The 19432-nt window shown below is 41.6% G+C and overlaps 1 protein-coding gene across 2 annotated transcripts in view; it reads right to left on the reverse strand.

The window, feature by feature from the left end:
• LOC133557499 (E3 ubiquitin-protein ligase DTX1-like) overlaps window positions 1-19432 on the reverse strand; it is a 66659-nt gene extending 47227 nt beyond the window's left edge. For both annotated transcript variants that reach the window (XM_061907989.1, XM_061907981.1), the window contains exons 1-4: window positions 18986-19432; window positions 18540-18766; window positions 7626-7840; window positions 6640-7520 (exon numbers count right to left, since the gene is read on the reverse strand). In XM_061907989.1, coding sequence (XP_061763973.1) covers window positions 6640-7520; window positions 7626-7840; window positions 18540-18766; window positions 18986-18987 — 1325 coding nt within the window. In that variant the 5' untranslated portion in view covers window positions 18988-19432. The remainder of the gene's footprint in view (window positions 1-6639; window positions 7521-7625; window positions 7841-18539; window positions 18767-18985) is intronic.

Below are 19432 nucleotides of genomic sequence, written 5' to 3' on the forward strand. Positions count from 1 at the left end.
GTAATATCGGAAATGATCGGTATCGGTTTCAAAAAGTAAAATGTATCACTTTTTAAAACACCGCTGTGTACACGGACGTAGAGAGAAGTACAGACTGCCAATAAACCTTAAAGGCACTGCCTTTGCGTTCCGGCCCAGTCACATAATATTTATGGCTTTTCACACACACTAGTGAATGCATACATACTTGGTCAATAGCCAAGTATGAGGGTGGCCGTATAAACAACTTTACCACTGTTATAAATATGCACCACATTGTGAACCCACACCAAACAAAATAGACAAACATTTCGGTAGAACAGCCGCAGTGTAAACACAACAGAAACACCCCAAAAAAAAAACAGGACCCCTTGCAGCACTAACTCTTCAGGGACACTACAATATACACCCCTGCTACCACCTACCCCCACCTCAACCCCCAACCATCTCAACCTCCTAATGCTCTCTCTGGGAGAGCATGTGCCCAAATTCCAAGCTGCTGTTTTGAGACATGTTAAAACAAATAATGCACTTTGTGACTTCAATAATAAATATGCCAGTGCCATGTTGTCATTTTTCCACAACTTGAGTTGATTTATTTTGGAAACCCTTGTTACATTGTTTAATGCATCAAGCAGTGCATCGTAACAAATTGAAGCATAAAACGTGTTAATTCCACGACTGTATATACCGGTATCGGTTGATATCAGAATCGGTAATTAAGAGTTGGACAATATCGGATATCGGCAAAAAAGCCATTATGGGACATTTCTACTTTTTAATATCAATTTAAAACACAAAATAGTTTGGCCTATGAATATAAAGTTGAATAAACAAGCTTCGTTCTCCAACAACATCATAAGGATCAGTAAAACAGTTTTGCCAACAAAAATAAATAGGAGTGATACTGTGATACCTCTCACATCTAATACACAAGCTTCCTGCTTCACTGACAACTCACCGTGAATTGATTTACGTGGACCCCGACTTAAACAAGTTGAATAACTTGCTCGGGTGTTACCATTTAGTGGTCAATTGTACGGAATATGTACTGTACTGTGCAATCTACTAATAAAAGTTTCAATCAATCAAAACTGTGCTTTCACTTTACAGCCTGCGTTCAATTCAAAAGGGATGACAAAACATTTTAGCCAGTGTCCATGTTATTAGGAACACTGACAAAGTTAACAATCAAATAATGGACAAGTGACCCTCCCGGAAAACAAACGGCAAGACATTATAAACAAGTTTGGCAACGTTCCAAATCGTTTTTTCAGATTGCCGGCAGCATGTTTCCTCCTGTCCATAACAAATCAAATATTTTTCTCCCACGCAGTGTAGTATTCGGGTAGGACAAACGCGTCTGTTGTTCACACCTGTCACCATCAAATAACAGCAATGTGGTCCGAAGAGAGTGAAATGGAGTGAGACAAGCCGTTCGGCTGCAGCAACCTCGGGAAAAGTGTGTTAATGTTGAGAATTATGCAAAATAAACTTTTCTTACCTTTTGGTACCTGTTTTGGTGTATTTGGCATCTGCATAAGTCCGGAAATGTTTTTATCAAACCATGGAGGCATGGCGCATATATTTATAAAACAATATATTGTCTTCCTTTATACTTCCTCCAAATTTGTGACATATTTCCCAACGGTCAAGTCAGCGGTTACCCCCATGTATAAAAAAGTTTCACCTGAAGAGCTTTTATTTGCTTTTGAGCACTATCAGGTCCTTTTCAACCACAGGAATTGTAACAAGTGAAGTGTGAAGTGAGTTATATTTATATAGCGATTTTTCTCACGTCACTCAAAGCGCTTTACATAGTGAAACCCAATATTTAAGTTACATTTAAACCAGTGTGGGTGGCACTGGGAGCAGGTGGGTAAAGTGTCAAGGATGGCGGAAGCGGTGATGGAACCTGGAACCCTCAAGTTCCTGGCACGGCCACTCTACCAACCGAGCTATACCGCCCCGATATATACAAGAACTTTCCCATTCACCCTGGTAAATAAAGTTCCCACCAACAACTACCCGGGTAGATTAAGTTCTTCAGGAACCATTTTTAGTTCCTGCCAGCGAGGTGGAACTTTGAAAAGGTTCCAGGAACTTTAGAGGGGTGGGCTGTGTGATCGACCACTGATTGGTTGAACACAGTTTGGGGGGGTGTTCCTAAAAACTTTGTCTTTATAATAATAATAATAAATAAATGATAAATGGGTTTTACTTGTATAGCGCTTTTCTACCTTCAAGGTACTCAAAGCGCTTTGACACTACTTCCACATTTACCCATTCACACACACATTCACACACTGATGGAGGGAGCTGCCATGCAAGGCGCTAACCAGCACCCATTAGGGTGTAGTGTCTTGCTCAGGACACGACGGACGTGACGAGGTTGGTACTAGGTGGGGATTGAACCAGGGACCCTCGGGTTGCGCACGGCTACTCTCCCACTGTGCCACGCCGTTCCTAATAATAGTAATATCTATCCATCCATCCATCCATCTTCTTCCGCTTATCCGAGGTCGGGTCGCGGGGGCAACATCCTAAGCAAGGAAACCCAGACTTCCCTCTCCCCAGCCACTTCGTTTAGCTCTTCCCGGGGATCCCGAGGCGTTCCCAGGCCAGCCGGGAGACATAGTCTTCCTAACGTGTCCTGGGTCTTCCCCGTGGCCTCCTACCGGTTGGACGTGCCCTAAACACCTCCCTAGGGAGGCGTTCGGGTGGCATCCTGACCAGATACCCGAACCACCTCTTCTGGCTCCTCTCGATGTGAAGGAGCAGCGGCATCCTCCCGGATGGCAGAGCTTCTCACCCTATCTCTAAGGCCGCAATAATCCATCCATCCATCTTATTTTCTACCACTTATTCCCTTTTGTGGTCGCGGGGGGCGCTGGCACCTATCTCAGCTACAATCGGGCGGAAGGCGGGGTACACCCTGGACAAATCGCCAGCTCATCGCAGGGCCAACACAGATAGACAGACAACATTCACACTCACATTCACACACTAGGGACCATTTAGTGTTGCCAATCAACCTATCCCCAGGTGCATGTCTTTGGAAGTGGGAGGAAGCCGGAGTACCCGGAGGGAACCCACGCATTCACGGGGAGAACATGCAAACTCCACACAGAAAGAACCCGAGCCTGGATTTGAACCCAGGACTGCAGGACCATCGTATTGTGAGGCAGACGCACTAACCTCTCTGCCACCGTGAAGCCCGGCCGCAATAATAATAATAATAGTAATAATGGACTACAATTATATGCCGCCTTTCTAGACACTCAAAGCTCTTCACAGAAAAGTGAGAACCCATCATTCATTCACTCCACCTTCACACCTGGTGGTGTAAGCTACATTTGTAGCCGCAGCTGCCCTGGGGTAGACTGATGGAAGCGTGGCTGCCAGTTTGCGCCCACGGCCCCTCCAAACACCACTGGGGGCATGGGTGAAGTGTCCTGCCCAAGGACACAACGGCAGTGGTTTGGATGGCAAGAGGCGGGAAGCACATTTCCGGCACGGCTGCTCTACCCACCACCACTACGAAGCATGCAAGACGACTTGTTTATTTCTTATTTCGTGTGTATTTCTTTTACAAAATACGTGGTAACGCTGATAAAGAAGAACAAAAGGAACTTGCGATTTGCAGGAACGTTTGTGTGGCATCGGTTTGCTGATGAACACTGATTAGTAGGGGTGTAACGGTACGTGTATTTGTATTGAACCGTTTCAGTACGGGGGGTTCGTTTCGTTTGGGAGGTGTACCGAACAAATACACATGCTAGGAGTGACCGGGCTAGGACAACATGTAAAAGCCAGAGCTGGAAGACCCTCCTGCCTCATTAAGATCTCCGCGTTACAACAATGGAGGACGGAGGTTTGCCGAGATTGTTCAGCAGCTGCTTCTGACAACATGTCAAACGTGTTGCACCTTTCCTGCTTCCAGCTCCCAAACTGTAGTCCAGTAGCGCAGGGGAGACACTCCTCCAGGGCTGATGTATTCACGGGGGCAACACCCTTCACTCTACCCGGCAGTGGGTCTCCACAGGTCTGAACTCCAGGGTAAATGAAGAGTCCGGCGATAAGTTGCAAATCGTGGCTTTATTGAGGTCTTTTACCCACATTTGCGGTCCTCTCCAAGGTTTCTCAGTCATTATCATCCACGTCCCACTGGGTTGTGAGTTTTCCCTTGCCCTTATGTGGGCGCTGAACCGCGGATGTCGTTGTGGCTTGTGCAGCCCTTTGAGACACTTGTGATTTAGGGCTGTATAAATAAACTTTGATTGATGATTGATTGATTGATTGATTTGTACAAATGTCATTTTAATACACAAAGCTACAAGAAGTGGACAAACTCTTTTAAACGTATTTACAGAGTAATATTCAGTATTCAGTCGGACTTCGAAGCAGCAATGTAAAATGTAAAAGTAGTCATTAACACGCCATTTGTGTAGTTTTTCGTCTTACACCAAGTGAACGGATGCTAATGCTAACAAGCTAACGCTAAATCTGATGTGCTCCTGTTGTCGCCGTAAAATAAACAGTGACATTTATTTCTAATCTATTGTTATTTAAAGTTGAAATTGACCATAAGGACTCACCCGCCACTCATGAATTAATTTTTTACTCAAGGGACTACCGTATTTTTCGGAGTATAAGACGCTCCGGAGTATAAGTCGCTCCTGCCGAAAATGCATAATAAAAAAGGAAAAAAACATAAATCGCACTGGAGTATAAGTCGCATTTTTGGGGGAAATTTATTTGATAAAGCCCAACACCAAGAATAGACATTTAAAAGGCAATTTAAAATAAAGAATAGTGAACAACAGGCTGAATAAGTGTACGTTACATGACGCATAAATAACAAACTGAGAAGGAGCCTGGTATGTTGACGTAACATATTATGGTAAAAGTCATTCAAATAACTACAACATATAGAACATGCTATACGTTTACCAAACAATCTGTCACTCCTAATTGCTAAATCCGATTAAATCTTATACGTCTAGTCTCTTACGTGAATGAGCTAAATAATATTATTTGATATTTTATGGTAATGTGTTAATAATTTCACACATAAATCGCTCCCGAGTATAAGCCGCACCCCTGGCCAAACTATGAAAAAAACAGCGACTTATAGTCCGAAAAATATGGTACTTTCTGACTGTTGGACATGTGGACAAATTTAATGTATATGTGAAATCTGCTACACTTGGTTTTTAAATCATATGTTTTGTATATAAATGCTTTGCATTTCACTTACTTACATCGTAGCCTGTTCAAAAATAAATTACATTTTTTACACCAAATTATATATTGTGAGTAGGGGTGTAACGGTACACAAACATTTCGGTTCGGTACGTACCTCGGTTTAGAGGTCACGGTTCGGTTCATTTTTGGTACAGTAAGTAAACAACAAAATATAAATGTTTTGGTTATTTATTTACCAAATTTGTAAACAATGGCTTTATCCTTTTAACATTGGGAACACTATAATAATTCTGCCCACGTTAATCCACATTAAACTGCCTCAAGTTGTTGCTTTGATTAAATCAAATGAAAAAACCTTTCTTCTACATATAAAAAGTGCAACATTAAACAGTTTCCATTGAAACTGTTTAATGTCAACTCATCATGCTTAATTTATTACAACATTTGGGAAGCCTGTAGTTGACTTTTATTATGTAAATGTTGTGTTTTTATCAATATGTGATAGCAGGGACCCTGCTATTGAAAACTAGGCTGCTACATTACTAATGATTCATGTAACTATAGCTGAAAAATAGTACAATTGCAATAGGAGAGACTATTCATCCCTAAACACAATGGAATTCAATGAAATAACAGACAAGCTTTGCTGCACCAAACACACACACACGCACACACACACACACACACACACACACACACACACACACACAGCAAAATGAGCTAACATTATGCTAAAAGCTAATTAGCCTTCATCATAAGCCTATACTGTGAGCGAGCTGAGCTGCAGTTTAAGTTTCTAGAAGGTCAATGGGCTCATAGTGATGTTTGTAATAGTTGTGACTGAGAAGTGTTTAGTATAATTTGGGTAGAGTCCGCTCCTCCTCTGCTAAACGAATATCTCTGCTCGATGCTGAAGTATTGACTACATCGCTCTGAAGTCTGAATACAGACTGCTGATTGGCTGTTACATCGCTCTGAATACGCACTGCTGATTGGCTCTGTATGTAACCAATCAGATGGTTGTGTGGGCGGGACAATGAGGCAAAGACATATGCAGAAAGCAGAGCAGCTTGTGAAGACTTCTGCTTCCGAACTCGTTCGGTACGCCCGCGTGCCGAACCGAAACCCCCGTACCGAAACGGTAAAGGGGTTGTGAGATTCAGTTTGAATGAAGAATCATGTTGAATCAAGATTAAATTTTGAATTCAATCATCACCCCAAGAATCCGAATAAAATCATGAGCTGCTGTGAGAGTCACATTCGAATGAAAGACCCTATCCAAACTAACACACTGTTCGTTTTTCTTCATCACAATGTTTAATATTGTAAAATATTTAATATTAAATAAAAATATGGGAATTTATATACGCTTTTAAAGCATCTTTACTCTCATAACTCATGAAAGCTATTTCATAGAAGCTTTCACAGTGTTTTTTTTTTCTTTTTACTCACCCTGATGCTATCAGTGCTCTTGACTGGGCCATGGCGATCCTTTGCAGCGCAGGTCGACTCAGCCCAGCTAAACTTGATCTCTGCGGTAGCGGGGCATGGCACACTTTAGCTGCAGATTGTGCACGCTGCGGCTTCATCACCACCGGCGATGGAGATGGCACAGGGGACGGGGGAGTGGTCACACCACTGGCTGGAGTAACTAATGTGGCAGTTGGCACTGATTCATTCGCTGAAGATGAGGAATGCTTGGTTGGAATGGACAAAGGGTTAACAGTCATGTTGGATGATGGCGGCTGAGGTGGTGGGAGGGACGGAGGAGGCGGCCTATTTGAAGATGAGGAGATACCCAGCGTGGAGGTCCCTGCTGTGAGGGCAGCTAGGGACTGGGCAAACAGCTGGGAATTCCTTCTTGGAGACGCAGTGTTTCTAGAGATGGCAAGGCCATGTGGCAGCGTTTGATAAGTGTTGGACTTCTGGTGCTGTCCTCTGCCAAGGGTGGCTGATTTTGATGGATTCAGGGGTTTGAAGTTTGTGGATGCCAAGTGCTTGGGCCGCTGCATGGTTAATGAGCGTCTTCCGAGAGTTTGTATCCCTGCTCCGGTCCCCCCTGTGTTTGTTTTGACACTAAATACGAGCATGCATTGCTGGCAGGAACAAGGCTGGGCCAGTCCAGTTGTCATAATACCCCCGTTCGGGTAAACAGAACGTACAGTTCCCATGCTGGCCCCCGATACCCCAACGCCAAGCAGGGCACCCGTTAGCCCTCCTCCACCTACACCTACACTTCCCCCTTTTGGCAATGGGAGAGGTCCAGACACGAGCGGGTAGACCATGTCAACCCGTCGCTGAATCCTTCGACACTTCTGGCTCTGTCTATTGACCTGAAAAAGCACACAAAAACAAGCATATATTATTGTTGCTGATTTGGCGTTTAAGCGAGTGAAACATTTAAAACTATTTGGATAACATGAATAATTCTAACACACCTGTGTCATATTCTGTAAATCAATGAGGTAGCAAAAACCAAGAGGTGTCAGGTCAAGGCAGGGTTGCTGGCACCTGTGAGCGTTCTCGATGGCGATGGCCACCTCTGTATCATAGGGTGTCCACGAACCAGCATCGTTTTCCCACTCCCACTGCCAGCCCTGTCCTGGGGCTGAGGCCGGGTCATAAAAACACCTCCTCACCGGACGGATAGTGCCTTAGATAGGAAGATGAGAAACATGTTAGTCACAGTTTGTAATTTGGTAGTCCAGAGCATTGACAGAGTTGGTCCAAATTCATAAGCAGAACCATGTTGATTTGATTTCGGTGAATTTACAGCTCAAGTATAATTGTTTTTATAATTTTACAGTATTTAAAATACTATTCTTTCCAACTTGCACGTCACACATTTTCTGGACAAAAATTCATTTTTAAATACCAATTCAGGCACCATTTAAGCACTGGCAGTGTTTCCAAAGTACCATTTTTGCACCAGAAAAAGACATGTAAAAAGAAAAGAAAAGCCTAACCTACCTAAGCTTTCTGACAATGGGCAATGGATTTTGCTCCAGAATGCCTCAATAGTAGTACTGTGATTTCATTGTACCCTTAACTGATGTAAGATACCGCGTACCGGAAACAAAGCAGCAGAGCCGCCCCAGCACATCACCAAGCCTCTTCCATGCTTCGTAACAATAAAACATTTTCATATCATGGATCTGTGTTGGCAAGTATTATTATACTTGCCAACACTCCTGATTTTCCCGGGAGACTCCCGAATTTCAGTGCCCCTCCCGAAAATCTCCAGGGGCAACCACTCTTCCAAATTTCTCCCGATTTCCACTCGGAAAACAATATTTGGGGCGTGTCTTAAAGGCACTGCTTTTAGCGTCCTCTCTCACCTGAAGAGGAGACTATTATATATGTCTTTGTGCGATATATAAAATGACTATATCGTGATATTAGAGCATATGTTCTCACACAGTTGCTTATAGCTGCTGGCATTACACTACGGGCTCTTCCCACGCCTTGTCTCTCCTTCTCACAGACAGCAAGCGCACCTTCTTACATACGTCACATATGTATACGCCCTCGCGGAGCTGAGAGGTAGCAGCATGCGTAACGTTAGCTGTGATGCTAGCGGAGGCGTGCGTGTGGTAATACGAGAGAAAGAAAGTGCAAATCTGGTAACAAAAAAGGAAGAATTAATTCCCAAGAAAAACAGCAGGGGGTCCATCGTCAGGTGGTGATTTGTCTTCAAGTGGGAATATGTCTAACATACAACCATAATTTGTCAAATGTGGGGCAAACGTGTTGCTACAAAAAGTAGCATTACTGCTAATATGTAGCATCATTTGAAAAGTCACCCGCTACAGAATGTTCGGTGCCACACCAACAAAATGCCCAAGCAACCATTTCCACAACACCATATGAAAAAAATAGTCAAACAACAGAGAGAGATAACATTCGCAGGAACGTACCACATAGCGAAGGACATATACTATTTGATTTCCTATTATGCAGCTAATATTTATTTGAAAGTTATTTAATCATTTTGTATGACATCATGCACAAAAGTGCCCTTTATTTGTTTTAAACTATTGTAGTGGCATTCTGTACAATAAGTGCACTTTCATTTAGTGTTGTTTTGATATGTCAGCTTTGTGACATCAGGCACAAAAGTGCACTAAAAGCTTGTTTTAAAACGTCTCTGCCAATCTTGCACTTTCTGTTTTGGAAATGACATGAATGTCTGTGCCACTGCTTAACAACTGTTTAATAAATAGACTTTTGGTCAATTGACTTAGATGTGATTTCCCTCTCTGCATGAAAGTTTAAAGTGAGCATATATTAATGCAGTATGAACAAGAATGTTTTAATGTTACACACATAGAATCATCATACTGCTGTGATTATATGTATCAAGTGTTCATTCAAGGCTAAGGCAAAATATTGAGATATATATCGTGTATCGCGATATTGCGTAAAAATATTGAGATATTAATAAAAGGCTATAGCGGCCAGCCCTAATTGGTAATTAAGAGTTGGACAATATCGGACATCGGCAAAAAAGCCATTATCGGACATCTCTATCAAAAATACTATGATATTTAATAACAAAAGGAGCACAAAGGGTGTGAAAAAACTCAAAAACTCAGTCTGAATGATTAACACAAAGTGACTGCAACATAAGGTTGCTTTAAAAAACAAAGGGAGCGTAGCCACTGAACCTAAACTGGTAAAACGTCAAAAGAAAAAAATCAGAGCAGGCATAGAAAACAGAACCTTGAAAAGGCATGACAGAGGAACAATCCGGTGACTGGAGTAACAAACAGCAAGGCTAATGAAGGCGTGATATATCATAATAAAAATGCAACAAAATGTTGTTCTTAACTGTACTGTAAAGTTCAAATTTGAATGACAATAGAGGAAGTGTAAGTCTAATATTAAAGTGCAATCAGGTGTAGGAAAATGGCTCCACCCCAGGAAACACCAATTATGGGCTCAGCAGGAGACGACATGTTAGGAAAAGTGTCAGGCTACTGCAGGAACAATACAAACATAACAGGAAGTGGAAACAAAATAAAAGCGCAAAACACAAAGTGCCGCCAAAATAGTGCTGGGCGATCGATATACACGATATATCGCGGGCTTGTCTCTGTGCGATATAGAAAATGACTATATCGTGATATTCGAGTATACGTTCTCACGCAGTTACTTTTAGCTGCGGGCATTACACTACAGGGTCTTCTCGCTCTTTATTGTGTCTCCTTCTCATAGACAGCAAGCGCACCTTCCTACATACGTCACATACTGTCACGTCATACGTCACATACGTATACGCCCTCGTGGAGCAGAGAGGTAGCAGCATGGGTGATGTTAGCAGAGCCGTGCAAGAGAAAAAGAAGGTGGAAATGAAGGAAGAATTAATTCCCAAGAAAAACAGCAGGGGCTCTATCGCCTGCCGGTGGTTTGGCTTCAAGTGGGAATATGTCGAACAGACAACTGTAATTTGTTAAATGTTGGCCCAAAGTGTTGCTATAAAAAGTAGCATTACTGCTAATATGTAGCATCATTTGAAAAGTCACCCGCTAGAGAATGAAGAGAATTTAATAACGTCCGTAGAAACCTACCACATAGCAAAGGACGAATACTATTTGATTTCCTATTATGCAACTAAATTTTATTTGACACTTAAAATGTCTCTGTCAATCTTGCACTTTATGATTTGGAAATGACATGAACGTTTGTGTCACTGCTTAATAAATAGTTGTGATTTCCTTCTCTGCATGAAAGTTTGGAATTAGCATATATTAATGCGGTATGAAGAAGAATGTTTTAATATAGACATAGAATCATTATATTGCTGTGATTATATGCATCAAGTGTTCATTCAAGGCTAAGGCAAAATATGGAGATATATATAACGTATCGCGATATGGCCTAAAAATATCGAGATATTAAAACAAAGGCCATATCCCCCAGGCCATATCCCCCAGCCCTAAGCCAAAACCACAGGGAAAAAAGCAACCAAAACTAAACAAAGAATGGCCTGACCAATACGTCATGACACAAGTGACATTATCAATAGACGACTAGAGGAATAGCTAAACATGACGCACCAAGCAAAACGAAACACTAAGTCATGCTGATTGCGAAGCTCGCTTTAATACAACGTAGAGAAACAGTGTGCAGGACAAATGCAGCTGAAAAGCCAATTTTTACCACACAGCAACGTAGCAGCCATTTTTTGTTTTCTCCTTGTTCTTGGGGGTTGTCTCTTGGGAGACCCACATCTTACTGCTACCCCCCTCCTCTCTGTGACCCTATTGCCCGAGGCCTTTGTGGTGGTCTGGGAATGTGACTCCTTCAGCAAGTCCAGCTGGAGCTGCATGCTGTTGAATCAACAGGAGTAAAAAGGTTCCCGCAAAGCACCGCTCAAATGAACTGGCGACAAGTCATTTTTAAAAACTCAAACACATTATAACAAATCCTTTTTGCAAAACAGCAAACCAAGTTGAACATTTAAAAATAGACTTTTTCTACAATTGCAAAAATTTCTGAACGTTTTATTAGCTTTGACCTATAAGAGAAACAGACCCAAATGTCAGAATGTAATGTTAATGAACTTTCCCCCCAAAAAATACTCACAATAAAAATTCAATTATTTTAACTGCAACTGAACATACCAAGATGTGGGAAAATAACATACAACTAGGGCTGGGCGATATGGCGATACACAATATATATTTCGATAATTTGCCTTACCCTTGAATGAACACTCGATGCATATAATCACACCAGTATGATGATTTTATGAGTCTACATTAAAACATTTTTGTTTATACTGCATTAATATATGCTCATTTTAAACTTTCATGCAGAGAGAGAAATCACAACCAAGTCAATTGACCAAAACTGTATTTATTAAACAGTTATCAAGCAGTGGGAAAACATTAATGTCATTTCAAAACAGAAAGTGCAAGATTCTCAGAGACATTTTAAAACAAGCTGTTAGTGCACTTTTGTGCATGAGATCACTAAGATGACATATCAAACAACACTAAAATAAAGTGCACTTTTTGTACAGAACGCCACTACAATAGTTAAAAACAAACAAAGTGCACTTTTGTGCATGATGTCACAAGATATTTTAATAACTGTAAAATAAAAATTAGCTGCATAATAGGAACTCAAATACTGGATGTCCTTCGCTATGTGGTAGGTTCCTGCGAACGTTATCTCCTTCTGTTTTAGACAATTATTTTTATACTGTGTTGATCTGGAAATGGTTGCTTGGGCATTTTGTTGGCTGTGGCACCGAACGGAGATGTTGACATGCAGAGTTTCAAGCGCTCTTCGTTCTCTAGCAGGAGACTTTTTAAATGCTAATGTGTAGCAGTGCTGCTAATGTGTAGCAGCACTGCTACACATTAGCAGTGCTGCTACTTTTTGTAAATAAATAAATAAATGGGTTGTACTTGTATAGCGCTTTTCTACCTTCAAGGTACTCAAAGCGCTTTGACACTACTTCCACATTTACCCATTCACACACACATTCACACACTGATGGAGGGAGCTGCCATGCAAGGCGCCAACCAGCACCCATCAGGAGCAAGGGTGAAGTGTCTTGCTCAGGACACAACGGACGTGACGGGGTTGGTACTAGGTGGGATTTGAACCAGGGACCCTCGGGTTGCGCACGGCCACTCTCCCACTGCGCCACGCCGTCCCAACGCTTTTGCCGCATACTTGAAAAACATCTTCCCACTTGAAGCCAAACCACCGCCAGACGATGGACCTTGTGCTGTTTGTCTTGGGAATTAAGCATTCCTTCATTTGTTACCAGATTTGCACCTTCTTTCTCTTGTACTACCACTCCGTAAGCACATGCCACTGCTAACGTTACCCATGTCACTACTTCTCTGCTCGGCGAGGGCGTGTGACGTTGCACGTGTCAGTATGTGACGTATGTTAGAAGGTGCGCTTGTTTTATGTCTTTGTGAGAAGCAGAGACAAGAAAGAGTGAGAAACGCCTGTAGTGTAATGCCCGCAGATAAAAGAAACTACGTGAGGACGTATACTCGAATATCACGATATAGTCATTTTCTATATCACACAGAGATAAAACCCGCGATATATCAAGTATATTAGGTATATCGCCCAAACAACAACTCTGATCCGATCCAAAAGCCCAAAATATCACATAAATGCTGAATTTAACATTCCCTGGGCGGGCGGGCGGACAGACGGACAGACAGACAGACAGACAGACAGTACTTGATTTATTTCTTCAGGAGAGTTCCTTCAGGTATGAAGGAAAAAATAAATAATAATATGACTACTTTAACGCGCCTTATATATGAAAAAACATTGAAACTAAACTATTAGAGATGTCCGATAATATCGGCCGATAAATGCTTTAAAATGTATTATTGGAAATTATCGGTATTGGTTTCAAAAAGTAAAAGTACAATTAATGACTTTTTTAAAAACACAGCTGTACGGAGCGTTAAGTACAGAGCTGTTGCGTCTCCAAGTCAGCAGCTCCTCCCCTTTCCCCTCTCCCACACACAACACAGGAGTTAACGAATGCAGCATGAGAGGTTTACTGGCAACGCTTGATGACCTCATCAACGCTTGATGACCTCATCAAACTGCCGCGAGCGGAGCATAACAACAACAAGAGTGTGTTGTTGCCGGTGCTGTAGCCGTGGCTAACAAGCGAGCGAGCTGGGTGACTGACTAACGACACAATGTCTACGGTTTGGGATTTTTTTTTAATTGTGCCATGAATTAATTAACGTGGACCCTGACTTAAACAAGTTGAAAAACTTATTCATGTGTTACCATTTAGTGGTCAATTGTACGGAATATGTACTGTACTGTGCAATCTACTAATAAAAGTTTCAATCAATCAATCAATCAATCAAAGTGTCTGACGGATAAAAAATTGGCAATTTACAATGGCTGCAAAAAGTTGGTTATGCGAGAAGGAACCAAGACGTCTTCCTTTAAAAGGGAACATTATCACCAGACCTATGTAAGCGTCAATATATACCTTGATGTTGCAGAAAAAAGACCATATGCTTTTTTTAACAGATTTCTGAACTCTAAAAGGGTGAATTTGGCGATTTAAACACCTTACAATTGATAAGCCTGTAGGAGCGATGACCTTTCACCCGTGTCGTTACAACATGAAGCGATCTGCCATTTTCTCAATCTTATTACACGCACCAAGTCAAATCAGCTCTGTTATTTTCCGTTTTTTTCGACTGTTTTCCCGTACCTTGGAGACATCATGCCTCGTCGGCGTGTTGTCGGAGGGTGTAACAACACAAACAGAGATGGATTCAAGTTGCACCAGTTGCCAAAAGATGCGAAAGTCCCTCGTTTGTTCCGCACACTTTACCGACGACAGCTATGCTACGACAGAGATGGTGACTGTGGATATCCTGCGACATTCAAAGCAGATACATTTCCAACGATAAAGTCAAAGAAATCTGCAATATTGGAAAATACACCACTGAACCACTGACCACTCACTAAGGTGAGTTTTGTTGATGTTATTGACTTATGTGGAGTGTCCTAATCAGACATATTTGGTCACGGCATGACTGCCAGTTAATCGATGCTAACATGCTATTTAGGTTAGCTGTATGTACATATTGCATCATTATCCCTCATTTGTAGCTATATTTGCATCCAGCCTTTCCTTCCACCCACATTAAATGCCAAACAAACACATACCAATCGTTTGTTAGAAGGCGATCGCCGAATTCGTCCTCGCTTCCTCCTGTGCCGCTGTTTGTTGTGATATGGCTCAATAGCTTCAGTTTCTTATTCAATTTTGTTTTCGCTACCTGCCTCCACACTCCAACCATATGTTTCAATACATGCGTAATATGTTGAATCGCTTACGCTGCTGAAATCCGAGTCTGAATCCGAGCTAATATTGCTATACCTTTCTGTGCTATCCGCCATGTTTGTTTCTGTGTGGTCACTTGGACGGGTGGATATTACGATGGTTAAAATCAGGCACTTTGAAGCCGTTTTTCGGGATATTACATGATGTGTAAAATTTTTTAGAAAAACTTCTAAAAATAAAATAAGCCACTGGGAACTGATTTTTATTGGTTTTAATCCTTCAGAAATTTTGATAATGTTCCCCTTTAATACAAGCAATCATAAGGAGATACACGATGAATACAAGCGGAAGATGGATGAAAAGCAAACACAGAAAAAAAGTAGTACCACACAGTTGTCGCATAGAGACTGCGCCGAGAAAAAACAAAAATATAATAAAAAACACCTCACGGCGAAAGCCCACGTTGTGGTCAGGGACAACGCACGCAGTATGTCAAAAACTACGATTGAGTTTGGTGTGGCTCGTCTGCCCTGCATGGCGCACATGTTGCAGCTTGCAGTGAACGGAGGTGCCCTGTCTGAACGCAGCATTTCAGAAGCTCTGACTGACTGCTAGGCCACTTCAAGCATTCACCACTGGCTTGCAACACATTTTTGTTACACATACAAATACATTATAAATTGGGCTCAATGTGCCCTGCTCTAATTCCCTGTCATACAGTATACTAGGCAGCCTTGCACTACAGGAGGACTATGTTATTGTTTACTTTATTGTTATAGTATACTCTGGACTGAAGCTGTGTGTCTTGATTTGTAGCTGTTGTTTTGAGGCATGTTTAAAAACAATAAAAAATAATGCACTTTGTTAAAGTCAAAGTATAGTAATTCCCATAGTTGTAGTGGGTATCAGGATTATCTCAGGGAGAGCATGTCACAAATTCCAAGCTGCTGTTTTGACACAGGTAACAAAAAAAATGCACTTTGTGACTTCAATAATAAATATAGCAGTGCCATGTTGGCACTTTTTTCCATAACTTGAGTGGAAGTTGTTCTCTTATTATGTAAAACCATGTTACATTGTTTAACACATCCAGCAGAGCATCACAACTTAATTAGGTATAATAATGTGTTGATTGCACAACTGTATATATCGCTATCGGTTGATATCGGAATTGGTAATTAAGAGTTGGACAAGATCGGAATATCGGATATCGGCAAAAAAGCCATCTCTACTATTCATCGGCAGTGCGCCTCTGGTACGGAAAATACAGTACCATTCCTATAAGCACAAGAGAATGTACACCATCAACAGCATAAAACATCTCACTGCAGGGACATATTTTATCAACACCTGTTTTTAGTCAACTATGTTTGCAGTGCAAGGTGAAATGCAGTTATGTCATCATCTTGTAAAGACCACACATATCAATCACTGTGTTTCTATTAATCACAGCTACACTCAGATGGAAATAATATTTGTGGCATTCATGTGCAGAGCGCAGACCTTTTACATCAGGGGTCTCAGACACGCGGCCCGCGGGCCAATTCTGGCCCACAAAACGTTATTTTGTGGCCCCCAACTTAATATGAAAGTTTAATGTTCGTGCGGCCCGCAAGTTTTATATGAATGGCGCTTGACAACGTTGTTATTTGGGTCCAAAATGGCTCCTTTAACGTTCTGGGTTGGCTAACCCTGCATTAGTGGAAAAGCGGCAAATGAGTGAAAGGGACAGAGAGGTTGCCATGGAAACGAGGGTTTTCTTACGTGGCTGGCTGCAGTCACACTGCGACACCTGTCCGTCAGTAATAACAGTCCCCGATAACCTTGACCAATTCAAACCGTTATTTGTTTTTTTTTATTGTTTAATTACATCTATATGACACCGGATAACACTACGGGAGCCGTCAGTTTTTTGCGCTCCCTGTCCCAGTACTTTCCCGGCTATTATCGCCGACCGCCGTGTTGCTGTAACGAAACGACACACATTGCGGGAATAACAATATTCTCCGTCCGTCGGCTGAATACAAATATATTCCACAACCCCAAACATGTCTTTTCCAAAGCCTACAGTGAAGAGAAAGGTTTGTGATGAGCAAAGACAATTCCAGGAAAAGTGGGAGATGCAATATATCTCTGTTGAGCACAGGGGCATCCCGACGTATCTTATTTGCACGGAGAAAGTTGATATAAGGGATATAATTTGAAACGTCATTATAGAACTAGACATGCTGAGGAGTATGCAACATTTTTTTTGAAGAAATCTCTTATTGCGGCCCAGCCTCACCCAGACTCTGCGTCCAGTGGCCCCCAGGTAAAGTGAGTTTGAGACCCCGGTTTTACATGATATCATATAAAATATGTGATATAAATCAATACAATTAATTAGCATGTTAGGTGAGTGTGCATTTAAGCAAGATGTGCTTTGATGTCACTCAAACGCGGCATGATGGATTCACGTCAGATGGCGACTCGAGACCAGTCAGCGGATGCTATCTTGCTTCAGCATAACTTTATGGATTATCATCAGTGTTCACTTTTTTGAGTACAGTATTTTTCGGACTATAAATCGCAGTTTTTTTCATAAATTGGCCGGGGGTGCGACTTATACTCAGGAGCGGCTAATGTGTGAAATTATTAACACGTTACCGTAAAATATCAAATAATACTATTTAGCTCATTCACGTAAGAGACGAGACGTATAAGATTTCATCGGATTTAGCGATTAGGAGTGACAGATTGTTTGGTAAACGTATAGCATGTTCTATATCAGTGGTTCTCAAATGGGGGTACGCATACCCCTGGGGGTACTTGGAGGTATGCCAAGGGGTACGTGAGATTTAAAAAAAATATATATAATAATAGCAACAATTTAAAAATCCTTTATAAATATATTTATTGAATAGTACTTCAACAATATATGAATGTAAGTTCATAAACTGTGAAAAAATACAACAATGCAATATTCAGTGTTGACAGCTAGATTTTTTGTGGACATGTTCCATAAATATTGATGTTAAAGATTTATTTTTTGGTGGATAAATGTTTAGAATTAAGTTGATGAATCCAGATGGCTCTCTATTACAATCCCCAAAGAGGGCACTTTAAGTTGATGATTACTTCTATGTGCAGAAATCTTTATTTATAATTGAATCACTTGTTTATTTTTCAACAAGTTTTTAGTTATTTTTTAAACTTTTTTGCCAAATAGTTCAAGAAAGATCACTACAAATGAGCAATGTTTTGCAATGTTATACAATTTAATAAATCAAAAACTGATGACAGAATGCTGTATTTTACATCTTTATCTCTTTTTTGCAACCAAAAATGCTTTGCTCTGAATAGGGGATACTTGAATTTAAAAAAATGTTCACAGGGCTACATCACTGAAAAAAGGTTGAGAACCACTGAAATATGCTGTAAGTGTGTTCATGTTAGAAATAAACAGAAGAAAGAAAGAAAAGGAATAATCACAATTGCAGTTTTGTAGAGAAAAATAGCAATTGGTTTTATTTTGCTACTTTAACTGATAATATGACGCTCGTCTTACCTGTGTCTTGTCTGAACTGGTGCATGGACTGGAGGTCGATGATGTAGGGCGAGAGTCGACTCTCCACCTGGCCGAGAATGACGCTCCCTCCGCGGAGGTCTCCGCTCCGAATGGCCGCCTCGATTTGATGGGCGACGACGGAGCTGTAGGGTCGCCACCGCCCGTGTTCGTTCAGCCATTCCCACACCACCACGGCGGAGGCCACTAGCATGTTGTTACTGTTGGCCCTGTCGAGTAGTTTAAAGATGTTAAGGGGGGTAAAAAGACTTATTGTTTTAGGGGCGGCTGCTTGCCTTCTGGTGCGAGTTGAGCACCTTAATAAACAAGGTGGCGTTTTCATAGCAAAGACACTCGTCAAGTTCAATTAGCTCCATCGCGTAATTACAATAATATACTAATAATGAGCAAATATCATGATAAGAACACAAAAATGTTTTGTAGCTTACATGAAGCTAACTCCAGCGAGCGGAACATTCCTCTACGAAGAGCCGAATTCTTCGCATGGTCACACGGCGAGGAGGAAAGAAAATCTCCGCTCAACTCTTGGTAAATGTGACTTATAAACACATTTTAACCACGGTGGACATTTTCTGTCGACTCTATCTTGTCACCGATAGTTCCTCCGAGCCAAGGCCTTCGGTCTGCTGGTTGAGTCCTGCCTAAATGGAAGAAATATGGAACAAAAGACGAAGGCTTCCGTTGGAGTCTCCTACATCATTCCGGATGTTAACCCCGTCGGTTGAAAGGTAGCGGCGGCAAACGTTTGTTTTTCGCTCGTTATTTGGGCGCTTTGCCCCAAAAGTACCAGCTCCCGGAGAGCGCATCCTCGGTAGTAACGAAGTCTACTGGCCGGCTGTGCAACGCGAACCGGAGAACAGGTTCCACGGATGGGT

The sequence above is a fragment of the Nerophis ophidion genome, linkage group LG01 (assembly GCF_033978795.1).
Source record: "Nerophis ophidion isolate RoL-2023_Sa linkage group LG01, RoL_Noph_v1.0, whole genome shotgun sequence".
NCBI lineage: Eukaryota > Metazoa > Chordata > Actinopteri > Syngnathiformes > Syngnathidae > Nerophis > Nerophis ophidion.